General features: G+C 43.6%; 1 protein-coding gene across 1 annotated transcript; it reads left to right on the forward strand.

Moving 5' to 3' along the window:
* Positions 1-1,166: 1,166 nt before the first annotated feature.
* On the forward strand, positions 1,167-10,942 carry MPLKIP (M-phase specific PLK1 interacting protein). Its single transcript, XM_075921729.2, has 2 exons — positions 1,167-1,631; positions 10,323-10,942. The coding sequence occupies exons 1-2, from the start codon at positions 1,278-1,280 to the stop codon at positions 10,524-10,526; spliced, it is 558 nt and encodes a 185-aa protein (XP_075777844.2). The 5' UTR covers positions 1,167-1,277; the 3' UTR covers positions 10,527-10,942.
* The last annotated feature ends 5,646 nt before the right edge of the window (positions 10,943-16,588 follow it).

Raw genomic sequence — 16,588 nt, forward strand, 5'->3', positions numbered from 1 at the left:
GCAGAGCTTTGTAAGCAGGTGTGTACTGTTGTTATCGGGGATGGTGTCCCTGATGGCCTGTAATCCGACTTTGTGTGGAATGTTGGTGTAAAGGGCTTCTACATCCATGGTGGCTAGGATGGTATTTTCAGAAAGATTATTGATGTTTTGGAGTTTCCTCGGGAAGTCAGTGGTATCGCGGCAGTAAGGTAACTAGATCGCAAGTGTGAAAAATTGGATCGAGGCTGTGTGTGTGAAGGGGGGGAAGAGAGGGTATAGGTGCCTATACACAGCAGTAAATGTAACTTAACATTTCTTACAGGTACTATTCCATTGCAACCTGGGTTCCTGCCAGCTCTTTAAATAGCTCCCTGCTGGCTTTTGCTGCAGGTCAGCCAGCTCTTGCAGGAGCTGTGCACCAGGGTTCACACACTTACTTTCACCCTTTACCTATAAAGAAAAAGCTCCAAATATCAGGACAGCCAGTCACCCGACCAACAAGGAGAAAGCAATCTTGAAGGGCCGGGGCACTGAACTTCCATCAAGTGTGGAACCTAGCTTGAGGAGGAGGAGGAGATCCTACTTTGAACCAGTGATTAAAGTAGATTGAAACAGGACAAGGGAAGGTCTCAGCATGCCAACCAAGAGCAGCCAGAGTGGTGATGCCTACCCAAATCAGGGGAGTGCTTCCTTTGGTCCTTTTTCTTCTTCCAAACTCTGTTCATCACAGCGGTTGATCTGTGTCTCTGGGGGGTATATTTATTAAAATTGATAAAGCACAGCTGTTTGGGTGTGTCAAAACCCAGCCGGGGGCGATGCCCCAGATGCGGGACACCGCCCTACCCTTGAGGTGGGGTAATGGCAACAGTGCGCTTTGGGGATGTGATTTCACCGAGCCCGCGGGGCCAGCAGTGAAGACACAGGCGGGGGAGACTTACACCAAAGAGGATAACTTCAGCTGCGACACCCTCAGCCAAACCTTGCCCTCCCCCTGCGGGGGCCCCTCTGGGCGCCTCTTCACTGGCGGCGGCAGCTGCCGCCTCCCTACGGACCCGGTGCCCAGCTGCGGGGGGAACGCTGGGCTGGTGCTCTCTGTTTCCCCTTCCCCGGCCTCCCCGGAACCAACGCGCCCGGAACCTCCCGGCGGCGGCACGGCGCGCAGCGGCCCCTAGCGAGCAGCGGCCCGCATGCGCGCTCGCGCTAAGCGCAGGCGCCGTGTCTCCTGCCGGCGGGTAGGAGGGCCCGTGGCGCAGTTTCCCTTTCCCGCTCGGTCTGGTCTCTGAGGCCGGAGCGGGGCCATGCACCGGCAGAGCTTCCGCCCCCCGACGCCGCCGTACTCGGGCGGGGGGCCCTGGGGCGGCGGGTTCCGGAGCCCGCCCTCCCCGCGGGGTTACGGGAGCCCCCATCACACGCCGCCGTACGGCCACCGGCCGCGGCCCTACTCGCCCCGGGGCCCCAACTTCCACGGCGGCGGCGGGCGGTTCGGGAGCCCGTCCCCGGGAGGTCAGAGCCCGCGCCGGCCGCAGAGCGGCAGCCCCAGGTTCTCGGCTCCCTACAGCAGCGTCTCCCCGGCCGCGGCCCAGCAGCGTCCGCCGCAGCAGCATCCGCAGCAATACAAGTCCTCGCCGGGGGGCTACCAGAGACACTACCAGGTATGGGAGGGGGAGCTGGCCCGGGCTGCTGGGCGCCTCGGTGTGTGTGGGAAGGAGATTAATGGCGCCTCGGAACACGCAGCAGCAGCCCTGACTTCCGCGCACACCCTTCTTAGGCTCCTTCTTCACATCCCCGGAAAAGAGGGACGGTTATAATAGTGAAATCTCCCCCACGCGGTACTAGAGAGAGGAGAGAGATTGAGTCACACAGCCAACGCCTTCCACATTTTATGAAAGGCTTGGGGGAGGGGGACCAGGCGCAAAGCAAAATACTCACCAAGCTCCTTGGAGACTGAGACACACACAAGAACCCCAGGAATATTCTCTCCCCCTTTTCCTTGTTCTGGCATTTAGGGTTCTGGGGGCGGTAAAAAAAATCAAGGTGCAAAAAAAAGCTCATCCCTCTCCTTCCTTATATTAGCTTGTTCTTCCCCCTCAATTTTATCAAGTTGGTTTTTGTTTATTTAAAACTCAGATGAATGTGAATATTTGTAGCTTTGGACAGGACGTCTTACTTGATGTGTTGACATAACTGGGAGATTGAGTACAGTCTAACATGGGGTGTTGCTGAAATGACAAAAAACATTTTTGGAGTTGAAAAAAACCTTTCATAGTTACAAAAGGAACTTTAAAAACAAGTTTGAAATACTGTCTGATTAGAGGTTTTAAGTTTCCAATTTTAAAGTGGTGAATTGCTGTGCTAATCTGTGAATTGTAGCTAGTCTCTGTATTGGCCTAATAGTTAAAGTAACAACACCTGTGTGAGTGAAATATTACTTAGCTAGTAATGTCATAACATTTGAAGTAAATAAATTCAGATTTTCTTTTTAAAAGAGACAGGGGTACGGAACTAACTTTACCAGAATGCATATGCACTGTAGAAGTGCCATGGTCATCATCCCAAAAGGTGATATGCAGATGTAGATTAAAACATTTAGCCAAATGTTTACTACTTAATCAGGTACAAAGCAAACAGCATTAAAGCATACAAAATCCAGTTCTGCTGAAATGAGTATTTGTTTTCAACTCAGTTAAAAACTTTTCCATTCTACCACTAGTACTGATAAACTGTGCTTGGACCTTCATGCCAAATCGCTCTGATGTTGCCTTTTCAGAGTGGTTATGGGCATGGGACTATGCTTACAGTATTGGACACTATGGCTAGTTTGTTGAATTTCAGTAAAATTGTTGTTGGTCAAGTTTTGTTCACAATGTATTTTTTTCTGAGAGTAAATTAATAAAAGGTAGGAATTTACAGTGGAGGAAGGACTGAAATCTAAAAGATGGAGGGGAGAGTTTGTGATCTTGAACTGCATTCTGGTAGATACTAAAAATATTGAAGTATCTAAATTTAAACTATTTTTTGAGTTGCACAAGTACATAACTAGACACAGGAAAGAAGTAATGTTTTGGTTAAGTGTAACTGCTCATGACTATGTCTCTACAACTTAGTCTTTAGGGCTTTGTCTACACTGCCAATTGAGAGACAAAATTTGTATCTGTTATAGGTGCTTAATCACCACCACCCCTGAAAGACAAGTTTTGCCACAGTGAGTGGCAGTTTAAACAGAGTATTGCAGCATTTCTTAAACTGTATTCCGCAGCACACCAGTGTTCCCTGAGGCAGTTGGAGATGTGCCGCGGAGATAGGGTGACCATATGTCCCTTTTTTCTGGGACAGTCCTGAATTTAAAAACATTCAGAGCTAGCGCGGTGCAGCAGCAACTCCCCGCCTCCACCCAGCACATAAGTGGCTCCCTTGGTGCTTTGCGCGTGCAGCCAGGGCCAGTACCGTGCAGTGTCCAGAGCTTGGAGTTCCCATGCAACATGCTGCTGTCCGGTAAGCCCCTCCCTTCCTCCCCCCACCATGTGGCCCTTCCCACCTGCTGTGGGACTGCCTCCACCATGCGCCGCCAGCCCAGCATCCTCCATCCACAGGTGGCTGCCATTGCTGCCAGAGGGGGAGGAGTGCTGGCTGAAGCCGGTGAGCCGCTCCTGGGAGCTGCCACCAGAATCCCAGCAGAGACTTCACAGAGCTCGGCTGGAGTACTGCAGAGCGGGGTATGTCTGGGCTCTGCTAGTGTGCTCTGTGCACGGCCCTTCCCCCCCGCTCCTTCCCACTCTGCTGCGGGAGCGATAGTGCACGGACCTGCTTGCTCTGTCACACTCTGCAAGCCAGACCTGGGAGGCTGGGGGCTTTCTTCTATTCCTCCTACCCGCGCTACTCCTAACGGGAGCCATAGCGGGTGTGGGGACTGGAATGTGGCACTAGCATTAGCACCACGGGCAGCCCAGCCCAGGCCCGGCAAGCGGTCCTGCCTGGGAAGCAGCTGGGGCCAGGGCTGCGGGGACTTCTGGAGCCCGACCACAGATTCCAGCCCCGCAATCAGGAAGGCAAAAGGTAGGGGAGGAGGGGCTTGGAGAGAACATGGGGGAAGGAGGGTGTGAGAGGAAGGGGCTTGTGCTGAGGGCAGGAGGACAGGACAGGGCAGGAGAAGAAAGGGGAAGGTGCCAAGGGACAGAGTGGAGGTGAGACAAGTGGAGACAATGAGGAAAAGAGCAGGAGGAGGAAGGGGAGGTGTCAGTAGGGGTGGGAGGGTGGAGGGGTCAGGGTGATGCTGGGAGAGGGGAGGAGAAGAGCATTGAGCGCAAGAGGAACAGAGGGGCATGAGAGCAACTGGGGAAGAGGGTGGTGAGGGAATGGTCATCAGGGAGAAAGAGGGCAAGGGGACGGGGAAGGGAGGAAGCACCAGGAGGAGACAGGGGTAAGGGAAGGTGCAGGTGCCAGGGGATTTTGGGGGTGAAGCAGAAGGGCAGAGATCTGCAGGGGAGAGGGTAAGGAGTAGGATGGGAAAAGTTCTTAGAGGGGGCTACTTTTACTTCTGGTCATGTGTCCATCTTGACCCTGAGAGTCAGGGACTTAGTAAACAGAGGTCAGGGGTTGTAGGTAATTTGTCCCTAATTTTGGTTCAGAAAATATGGTCCGCATACACAGAGAGAACAGAGTTCAAATGGCCATGCTCAAAAGGCAGCAAGCTTCCTTTTTTCCTCCCTCTCTCTTTGCTCAACAAAAATCCTTGGTGTTCCCCATAACAAAATATTGATTGGTGTTTCTCAGCCTTAAAAAGTTTAAGAAACACTAGCGTATTGTCTAGGGTGCTCTCTTGTCAACAACTAAAAGACCCTGCTCAATAGTGTTTTTGCTGCCCATCTTTTAACTACACAGTGGTAGTATAGTGTAGACTAAGCCTACTAATAAGATCCCTGCGTTCAAAAAAAACAGCTATTTCATAATGTCATCTGGATAAAATGACTTAAAACAGTGCCATAATGTGAGTTCTGGAAGAGTTAAGTACAGGTTGAACCTCTCTAGTCCAGCAACTTCAGGACCTGACCAATGCCAAACCAGAGAGTTCAATGAACCACAGGAGGTCAGTATTGTTTAAGAGCATTACCAACACTTCCACTTCTTACAAGACATTTAGGGGCAAATTAAAGCTAAATAACAGCATAGAACACTGAGAATTGGGACTGGTGGCTGTAAATAAATTGTATGGGATGGTGGGAAGCTTAGTCATATCCATGATAAGTGGACATCCAGCTAATTAGTCATGCCAGACCACAGATGTTGCTGGACCAGAGTGTGCTGGACTCAAGAGGGTTCAGCATGTAGTTTGATTCCATCATTGTTCAAAAGTGAGAGTTACCATTGGAGTGTTGAATTTTCTCTGTCCTATAAATCCATCATTGCTGATGCACAGGGATGTCAAAATCTCCAAAGCTTATAATACAGAAATTTTAATAACCCAGAAAAACATGTAAAATCTTTTGTTTAACGGGATTGAGAAAAGGCATTTCTTATTGACAGCGTTTCTTAGAGTTTTTATTTAACATGTAATACTGTGATTTTCAAGCACAAAAATGAGCACAGTTGAATTTTTGTGTTAGGTTACCATAATCTTATTTTAAAAGGACAAAAAAGCTTAAAGGAAAATAGTGTTATGTAGATTTGTTGTAATTATGCTATTTTTCAAAACAGCTTGAATTAGGGGAGTGAACGGGTACCCAATTAACTTTAATGGGTGATGCTTATCGGGTAACAGTTAAACATTACAGTAAAACTCCATTGGTCCGGCATCTGATGGTCCGGCACCATCAGGATCCCGGAAGTGCTCCGGGCAGCCGGACCATTGGAGCTGCTCTGCCCCCAGCTTCCCCGATTCAGCTACTGCTGAAACTGACCAGCAGCGGCTGAATCGGGGACGCCCAGGGCAGAGCCGGACTATCGGAAGGGGGGCTATGAGGGGTCTGGGGTGGCATCCCCCCACACCACCCTAGACTCCTCATAGCCCCCCCTTCCAGTAGTCCAGCATATTTGATAATCCGGCACCCCCTGGGTCCTCAAGGTGCCGGATTATTGGAAGTTTACTGTACCTGGGAGCAGCCTCCCTACCCCATGCTGCCAGCAGTCAGTCTACATGGGCTGAGAGTTGGCAGCCTTGCACAGTTCTAGAAGTGGCAGTTCTGGAGAGAAGGGAAGTTGCTGGCTCACAGCCTGGGCATCCGCAGCACCCTGCCCTTCTTCTGGACCCATGCATGGGCGGTGAGCTGGTTAAACATACAGTTTGACCAGTTAACATTTAAATAGTAATTTACATTCCTAGTTCTAATTCACTAAAAACTTATTGCAAAGCAGATACTTACCCTAAAAACATGTTCGTGTTCTAGGCATAGTCTTCAGGTCAAAGAGGATCTTTTACTCTGACCTGAGTCCCTAGCCTTCATTTGGAGTGTCAGGCCAACAGAAGACAAAGACCTGATAGCTTCTCATTACTTAAATAGTCTTCTCCCCAGGGCAGGAAACTTTTGTTCTACATTCCCTCTTCCATTGAAGAATACCTGGATCAAAATAGAATAGCATTTATGCTGCCCAACTTTAAAGTGCTACCAGATTGTGTTGTTTTTTAAAGACAAACAAAGTTGTTTACAAGTTAAGTTGATTATCCAGTTGTTAAGGCTTCTGGGGAGGCACTGATATGAGTCTCATTAGCATATTCAAAACTAAACAGTTTGATACTTCATATTTCTGACTTTACAAACAAAATGATTCATGCATTAAATAGTACATACAAATACAGCAGTTTGTAACATTAAAATTGATAGGCTGCATGAATGTTGTGTAAAGCATCTTCAGTTATACATATTTGTATTCATAAACCAAACTTCATAAAGCATGTTGGGAACTGTCTCAGAGGTGACGACAAATTTCTGCAATATTATAGGAAGTGCAAAATCTGGTAAAATAGTGTCATATCCTGCTTTCCATAAGTATCTGAAAACCCTGGGCTCTTTGGAGCTGACAGCTAAACTTTTTCAGCAAACTGAAAGGATAGCGACAGTGACAGTATGTCTAGTCATTATTACCACATGTAAAATCATGGTATTAAACCATGTCATGCTAGAGACAGTTTTCCGTGTGTGGACAGTCTTAGGCTTTCTATTAAAAGGACGATAGGTGCAAGGAATAGGTTCACTATATCAGCAAGACAAATTGCATTAGGTAGTGTTACCCACTAGGACAGTGTTAGGAAATTTGTCTCCTTTTTCCCACACACTCTCAGTAATAAAATAAAGAATTAATATTTCTTTATGTTTTGAAATACTTGTTGTGATAAATATTTTAAAGTATAAAGTTCTACATAAACAGTTATTTCAAAATAGTGATTTGTGATTAGTAAAATGGGAAGCTTTACTTCCTGAATAAGTGCTTTATTACACATTAGCTTAATTCAGAAAGGTGCTCTTATTCCAAAATAGTCAATGCAGGGAGTTAGTCAAGAGTAGCTGGCCCCTTCTGATTTCACACCCCCACCTTATTCCAGATTGTTTCATCTTTAGATGAGTCCATTTGTATTTCTCCAATGCGATCATCCTTTCAAAATATTTACAAAACATCCTGTGACATCAGAAATTCTGAGCTTGAATAAATTGTCTTCTGAGTGCTGTGAATTATGGACAGAAGGTTATAAAAAGAATAAACATTTCCCGTGTGTGGTGATGGAGAGCTACTAAATTAGGTTACAACAATTTTAGAGAAATGAAACATCTTTGATCAGTCTTCTGAAAACTAGAATATGCACCTTTACTCTTCAATATACATATTTAATTACTGTCTCTTAATGCCAGTCTTTTTTGCTAGTTTTTATTGACCTGATCTGGGGAGCACTAATAAATCTACTAATGTCTCATGGAAGACTTTTTGAACTATAATTCTTGTTTTTCTTCTTATAACATGGGGCACTGATAAAAATTGAGACATCACTGTTCTTCTACTTGTAGTCATTTTTCTGTTGGTGAGATTCTAGTCCTATCCAATAATTGTGGATATGACAGAGAGAAATAAGGAGGGAGGTGAAAAAAATCTTTAGATGTTCTTCAAAGTGTCTTCTCCATATTCCCATTTGTGGGATTTTACTCTCCATGCCATCAATCTTTGGATGCACTCTGGAACAAATAAGCTATTGTGACCACCCCTTTTGCACCACCATATTTTTAGAATTGAGATTTTGAGCAGATAGATGGGTCCCAGGATCCTCAATTCCTCTGTGACTAGACCTAGGAACCATCCCTGCGTGGAAGTAAAACTAGTTGCTATCTAGAGCCTTTAGATCAGTCATGTCAAACATACAGGCCGCATGCAGCCCGCAACTACATCTTTATAAATCTAAGTGCAACCCTCCTGGTTACGTTGTTTATATCAGGCGTGGCCAACCCAAGGCTCTCGAGCTGCATGTGGCTCTTTGATTAAAGAAATGAGGCTCCTGCTGGTTCTGAGCCATGCAGCAGGACTGCTCATCGCTGGCTGCTCTGAGAATGCGTCCCAGCGCTTGCTCACTGCTGGCCACTCTGTGCGCATATCCCAGCACCTGGAGGGAGAAGCGCATGGCGGTGGCGGCTCCAGGACCCAGGCATTAGGTTAGAACAGGTGGGCTGGGAGTGCCTGGCTCTGGGGGAGTGGAGGGAGATTGGGTTATAGAGTGGTGTGCCTGACTCTGGGGAAGGGGGGGCATTGGGTTGGAGCGGGGGGTGCCTGGCTCTGAGAGAGAGGAGGGGGGATTGGGTTAGAGCAGGGAGTCTGGGCAGGGTTAGAGCGGGGGAGGGGGGAGCTGAAACACCTTAAACTCAATGTCTTCATGGATGCAAACAACAGTTTTACACATCAAATTATTGTATTATATTCAAACAAGACCTGAACAAATATTATAAAATATACCTAAAACATAATCTATAATAATAAATAATTACAACTTTCTAATTACACTTACAAATAAGTACATTTTTTTTGGTGTCCCTGAAAGCTATCAGTTTTGGTTTGTGCAGCCCTCAGTAGTCTTCAAGTTTGACATGCCTGCTTTAGATAGATAATTTCTGTGCTAATGTTTAGATTCATAGACCATCCCTGAGCAGCATGTCTAGTTCCAAGTTTTTATTGCCAAAGTTGAGTTAAAATCTTATCTGTTGTTGCTTGAAGGTCCCAAATATATACAAAAAGAAACTAACCTTACAGAGGAAAATCTGAAATTTACATCCAGTACCCCAGGCTGTCAAATTGGTACAGAAAACAAACTGGGGGATGAAGTGAGAAATCTCTTATGTTTGTTATAGTTCTCTTAGATTATGTACTTGCCACAGTAATCAGTGAGGATAGTTAAGTTGGCGTCCTTAAATGTTGTGATAGCACAGACAAGAAGTTACATTAAAGTTTCAAAAGCACCAACAGACACATACTTAGTCCCTTGTTAAGCAGTTTGTGCTGCATTTAATTCAGATTTATGTAACAACAGTGGAAGAAGGGAATCCTTTCTGTATAATTTGAAAAACAACTGTTTTTTATCCAAATACCATGTTCTGTACTGTAAGCTTCATGGGTTAATTGCATGTGTCTGCTTTGTACAGCATAAATTAAACCTTCTGCCTTAATTATTTTATAGTGTCTAGATTTTGATGTGTGTAAATTAGCGATGACAACATGTAGTTGACTATATGATTAACCAGTAAGCATAGGCTTATCAATTAGTCCTGTATCAGTGAGGGGGAGCAGACAGGAGTCCGTGCCTAAAAGTCTGCTCCCCACAAGCACTGGCTCTGCAGAGCTGCTGCCTCTATCTCTGTGGGGTGCCGGTGCAGCTCCTTTCCCCAGAGAGCTTAGACCTCCCACCGAAAGGGGCTGCTGCTGCCCCTTCCTGCTACCTCTGTATCAGTGGCAGGGGGCTCCACGGGAATGGGGCTGAAGTGCAGTGGCTGCCAGCCCCGCTCCCTGGGGGACTATCAAGTAATTTATGTAACTGCAAAGTTTTGATGCAGTTACCCAATTATTCAGTTAATAGATATCTAACATCTCTATTGTGAATAGCTCTTTGTAAACTCTTTCCTGACCCTAATCTATTTTTCTTTTGTTACGCTGTTTTTAATTAGACATGTTTAAGCCTGTGTAGTCTGTCAAAAATAGTCTTAGTGGTTTTTTTCTACGGTTACATGCCAGTATGAAGTGAACATTTTACTCTAGATAAGCTTACTGTTGTATACAGGCACATCACTGTTCCCAAGAAAAAATTGTGATGAACCTTGTTATACAAACTAAAGTCTTCTGAAGAAGATAATGTTTCTTTACCTGATGGTTTTCTTCCAAAGGGATCACCCAGGACATCTACTCCATTTGGTACAGCGCATGGCAGAGAGAAAAGAGTGTCTAATGATGTGGAAAACTATTACAGACCTTCAATGCTTGAGGACCCCTGGGCTGGCCTAGAGCCAGTTTCTGTTACAGACATAAACCAACAATACAGCAATGAGCAAACAACATATACTGGTAAAAAAGGGAGGTATTTCAGTTAAAATTTCTAAAAGCTAAATAACTCCATCTGTCAGGAAAACTTTTGGACAAAATCTTTACACTTACACAAAATGAACAATAATCAAGACCCTAGCTAATGCTTATATTTGAACAAATGTCCACCCTTTTATCTGACTCTTTTTTACTGCATTGGATATTTTTATGTATGGGGAGGGAAAGGCAGTGATGGAATAATATACATTTCTGGCAACATGGAAGTGCCTACCAGCTTTGAAGAACAGTGTTCTTTAATCACCAGCGATTGATTTGTCTGTTAAAACAGGTTTCCATATAATTACCTCTTCCATGCCAGATTAACTTTTATTGTTTAACTCCTTTAGTAAGTGATATTTTTTTATGTTTCAGTATATTTTAGAATTAAGTGTGGAAACACAAAAAATAAAAACCTTTGTAAATCCTTGTTTGTAATGTAAAAATTATTTTTGGACATTTTTGTGAAGGTGTATTTGTCAAAGAATTAGTGAAATTAGTCATATTCTGTAAATATACCTGTATGCTGTGGTTAAACTGATTTTTGTACACAATTTTCTGTTAATGCTAGTGTGATAAGTGAAACATGATTTTTAGCCATCTCAGGAAACAAATGTATGTGGAAGCTTTAGTTTGTTAAACCAACTCTTTAATGATAAACATTTGTAATGATCTTTGGGTTGGGTTTTTTGCTTAAGCGTTTTTTTTTGTTTTAGTTTTTGGTTGCATTTTAAGGGATTCATATTTGGAAACAATATGAAATTTATGGATTATAGCAAATCTGTTTTAGAGCAAGTAAAGTTTAACCTGCACATAAGCATTAGATAATTAAATGAATGCAAAGATGTTTTCTTCTAATTTTTAAAATAGTGTAGATCTGGTGATGAATCAAACTCAATTTGTATGATTAGATTGAGTACAGTACATACCATAACAGTTTCACTCTGAAATTGTCCGTTAGCATTTATAACTCTTCCGACTATTTTTTTTTTTTAACCAATCTTTGCCTATAAGAGCCTTTTTACCATTGTTTGTCTCCTGATGGGTAATGTGTATATGAAAGCTTTTAAAAGGTTTTTCTACACATGGAGTTATCCCTAAATCAGGGCTACTCAACTTTGGAAGCTCTGGGGGCCACAATGATACTCACAGCACATGCCAAGGGCCGCAACAAGTATGGTTGCAGATAGCTTCTTTCACACTGACAGGCAAGAATACACAACACACAGGCCCCCATTCAAGTCAGTTCTGCTGATATTAATAAAATGCAATATTTACCTGATTTAGACCCATATGACAGCACTTTTAATGAGCACTGACAGCCCAGGAATTTAACTACTAAAACACATATCAACAGAAGACCATTATATTGACTACTTTTTTATTTTGGCTCCTACCCGTGGGCCACATGTTGAGTCCCAAGTAAATCCAAACTACACCGTGGTCTGCAAGCAAACATGCATGTTGACTAGCCTTTCCCTAAATAATTCCCCATATGAATTTATTTATTTTCAGAATAAATAGTGGATAACACCATGTTTAGACAAGCCTTTAGTAGAGGGGTGGGCAATAATTTTTGACCGAGAGCCACTTCAGAAATTTTAGAAGTGGCCCTGGGCTACCCTGGAAGTGGGTGGGGTCTCAGGCGGAAGGGGCAGAGCCAGTACACTTCTGTGCTTCTCCAGTCACAGACCCTGATTGGTCTGGGGGTGGGGGAGTGCATGAAGTCCTCCCTCCACTCCTGAGAGAACCGCCAGGTGTTCGGAACAGCTGACGGTTCCCTCTACATGCTCATGCCCCTGGGAGTGGGAGGAGATTTCACATGCTCCCTCCTCCCTCCCCCCCCCCACCCTTCGGTCAATCAGGGGCGAGGGGAGCATGGGAAATCTCTCAATCCCTGACCCCACCCTGCAAGCAGCAGCTGGTGGTTGACTTTAAGGGCTGAGCCCTAGGAGACTTTGCACTCTCCCCTACCCCCATCCAGCAAGGAGTGTGTGGTGCTTAGAAGCACTGTGCTCCTTGCAGGGCAGTAGGAGACTTTGTCTGGCCCTCCCTGTCCCCAGGCCAATCAGGGCTTGGAGGCAGGGGGAGCATGCCTAGTCTCCTCCTGCCTTGCCAGGAGCGAGCAGCACTTCTAAGCTCTGTGCACTCCTTGCAGGATGAGGGCAGGGCAGGAGGAAACTTAGCATGTTCCCCTAGGCCCTGATTGGCTTGAAGGTGGGGGAGGGAAGAGCAAAAAGTCTCTTGCTCCCTGTCCTCTGATATGCAGTGCTTCGTCAGCCACCATGGTTGTCTCTAAGGGACTTACACTCCACTGTCCCAACACCCTGATTGGCCTGGGGTTAGGGGAGCAGCAGGGCCTTCATGGGCCAGATCAACCTGCTTGGCCCTTTTTTAATGTCTCTTTACCCCTGCCTTAGTATGACTTGTTATGCTTTTAGTAAATCTGTAAATTGCTAAAACATGAGACGTGGTTGGAAATATCAATATTTGTTTCTAATGTTATACTGGATTTTAAATATAAATTATGGGGAGAGCTTATTAAAGTAAAGGAAGTCTGAAGTCAATTTTAAATTGTAACATTTAATCTTTGGGTGCTTTATATAATTCAGAAAAATGACCTTGTTAGTTGTAAGATTCACATATTCATTGATTTTGTGTGTATGTATATTCTTGCTTGCATTTATGATTTGCATCTATTGATGCCATCTTTGGGCACTACTCAATACACCTTGCTAAGTTGTAGTCTCCAAATAATGCGAGTTTTGCTTGAATGAGGAATGTGAAGTAGCCCTTAAGTGTTTGCAGAATTCTTCCATACATCCTGGCTTGATGTCAAGAATACTTAAACCCTCAGTTCAGAATCAAAATTGGTTCTTTGTTAACAGGCAGCTATTAGTGATATAGCATTAGATTGAGCTTGTTTTTATCCACAGTGCACACCAGCAGGACTGAGATGACTTAAAAATAAACAAACCATGGAAAATTTTATGGAATTAAAAACAATTAAATGTACCCATCATGAAAAGTGAAATATTATGCTTTACTTTTTTTAATCTGACAGTGACTGGGATGCTTTAATGAGTCAACCTTCTTTTACTGTGCTATATGTACTTCAGTGTAGTTTCTTTTTAATATGATTTATGCTCTTGAGAAACAGATTTGGTGGCATCTGATACTCTTCAGAGACTCAGATAATAAATGTTCCCAGTTACAGACATGAGAAGAAAAAGGTTTGGGGAAGGGAAAGGATTCGTAATGGAAGAGACTGTAAGAGGTGAGACAGTAGCCCAACATCAGCTGCCATTGCATTGTGTAAAGATGCATTTCGTTCCCTTTGACTTCACCGCTAACCCAGCTACTTTTGGATTTGAATCTGACTTCACAGAAGGTAGATGCTGTTCCAGAAAAGAAATTTTCAGATAAATATCTTGACACATTGTTAAACTAATGCAGGCCTTCAGCAGCGCCATCTGTTATGCTCCTGCACATTTGACTCTACATTTATTGTAAAAGTACATCAAATGTCAGATTCCAGTAACTCAACCAAGAATCAGCAAGGAATACAACCATAAACATAATCTTTTGCTAAACTCCTTCAAGTACAAGCTATTCATATTGTAAGGTCGTCTTACTCTACAATAAACTGATCAGTGTATCAAAATGTCATTATTAACTAGCTGTGACTAAAATGCATACATTCTTGTTCATAGCTGTAAATACAAAGTATTTAAAGCCAAACACTTGTTTTCCCATGGATTTTGCCATTTTTCCATGTGGCAAACATTCCTTCTCCCACCTGCTTCTAATGGAGCTGGAATATAGGCATCCTCATTTGTTTTTGAAGCTTATGTATGGTATCATCATGGCTCTGGGAATAGTATTTGATAGGGGAAACACAGGTGCATCATGTCTTTGTGAGCTCTGTAAAAATGGTGTTTGTATTTTGCTGAGGAGTGGAATCTTCATTAAAGGAGAATATGAGGATATAGGGAATGTTTGTTTCCTAGCAGACTTCAGACATTTTAAGGTAAGTTATTCTTAGAGCTGTTTAATTTATGGTGAATTGATAAACTACTACTGTTTGCCCTCAGTCCTTTTGTTCATGGAGCTTTCCTGTTAACTCATTTTTTCAAGTCTCCAAAGCAATGCAATTACTTTTGACAACCTGTGAATCAAATATCTAATTTGACACATTGAAGTTTACTATTTTATCTCATTAAAGTTAAATTGTTATTGCTTTCACTTGCATATGGTGCAGATCCTCATCTGATTTAAATCATCTCCTTCATTGAGCAGAGTTATGAAAACTTACACCAACTGAGCATCTGTCCCAAAAGTGTATGTTACTTAGCTCTCGTGACAGGAATTCAGTTTTTGATTTTAGGTAGGTAGATTTTATTTTAGAATATTCGTATCTATTTTAGGTTATATTTTATTATTAATAAACATAGGTTAAAGTAACACCCAAAGTGTTAGGCAATTTATAGTATTGAATTCATTTCATGTTCATTGTGAGATCACCAGAATGTGACTATTAATTTACTCTTCCATGTCTAAAATTGTTATTGTTTATATATGGGTGAGTAATCAAACATATTAAATACGATATAAGAGGTATTTTAGTTTAGCACTTATTAAAAATGTTAACACTTTGCAATAGGGAAAAAACTTGGACAGCAGAGTGAAGCATCTGTCTGGTTCTGTTTTTTATTTTATTAAAAATACCATGTGGAAGGAAATGGGAAGGAATATACAAAACTTCTTGTCAGTTACCATTTTTGGGGGACTGTTAAGCACTGAATGTATGTCTTCACATGCTGCATCAGAGATAGGGATGTTAGCTATTGGTTAATTGACTAATCAAGTTGTTGATGGAATTTCCATGGACTGTTCGATTAATAGGGGATGGGGTGTGCTCCTGCTGTGTGTCTGCACTTTAAATGTAGTAAGAGCCCGGGAATTAGAGCATCCCCAGGGTGGCATGAGCCAGGATCTGGAGCTAACTCTGCTATGGCTCTGCACTTTTAAAAGTACATTTAAATCTGTACATTTAAGTGCAGAGCCACAGCAGGTTTAGCTGCCCGGGACCGCTGCAGCTCTATCTCTACTGTTGTCCCCTCTGGCCACCACATGGCAGAGAGGGTGCTAAGGGGAACTGGCTTTTAAGTTCCTGCTCTTCCCTCCTCTGTCCCCCTCCCTGCCTCTGATACTTGATTACCTGACAAGCCTGTGGTTATTTGGAAGTCAGCTACTTGACTAGTCATTTACGTCCCTAGTCGGAGGTCGACGTTCTGGTGTTTGATTTAGCAGGTCTAATATGGACCTGTAAATCGAATGCTGAGGGCAGCTCCAACTGGTGTGTCTAGTTCTTCCAGTCGCAAGGAGTAAGGGAAACTGACAGGAGCGTTTGACCCCCATCTGTCTCCTGCAATGGGGACGCTACAAGCTTGGCTTAAGGTCAGTAGAGTCCAGCTATGACCTGACCTTCCAGTCTAGTGTAGATCTGGCCTTAAAATGTGGCTAACTGAAATTGTTCCCTCCCATACACATCCCCCAAAAATCTTAAGGCCTTGATTCTGAAAAGGTTTCTGAGTGTGGTTAGCTTCTTTACGCAAGAAAATAGACTCATTAACATTCAAAGGGATTGCTTATGCAGGTTAAAATTTAATCGTGTCACGAGTGTTTGTGCCCACAAGCTCATGATACTACTTATGTTTTTGTTAGTCGCTAAAGTGCTACAGGACTATTTGTTTACGTTTTTTAGTTACAGACAAACATGGTTATGCCCCTGTAGCCATGATAAATTTAGTTTAATCAGCTAATCGACTAGTCAATGGATTTTCCATCGATTAGTTGATAAGCAGGGGAACCGCAGTGGGGTTAGCTTCTGGCCTGTGACCTAACCAGGCTCTTATAAATATTTAAAAGGCAAAGCAGACCCTACTTTAGCTCTGCCTTTTAAATGTTTATAAGAGCCTATCGCCTCTTAATACATTTAAAAGGCTAAAGAGCAACAGGAGGGACCCAGCACAAGCTGGAAAAGCTGATTCCTGGCTCATGCATGGCCTCC

Source organism: Pelodiscus sinensis, chromosome 2 (assembly GCF_052426305.1).
Source record: "Pelodiscus sinensis isolate ZL-2025 chromosome 2, ASM5242630v1, whole genome shotgun sequence".
NCBI lineage: Eukaryota > Metazoa > Chordata > Testudines > Trionychidae > Pelodiscus > Pelodiscus sinensis.

Bases quoted from the DNA above. Each gene is read 5' to 3' on its own strand.
- MPLKIP (XM_075921729.2), top strand. From the start codon at position 1,278: ATGCACCGGCAGAGCTTCCGCCCCCCGACGCCGCCGTACTCGGGCGGG. The intron at 1,632-10,322 runs GTATGGGAGGGG...TTTCTTCCAAAG, and splicing joins GCTACCAGAGACACTACCAG to GGATCACCCAGGACATCTAC.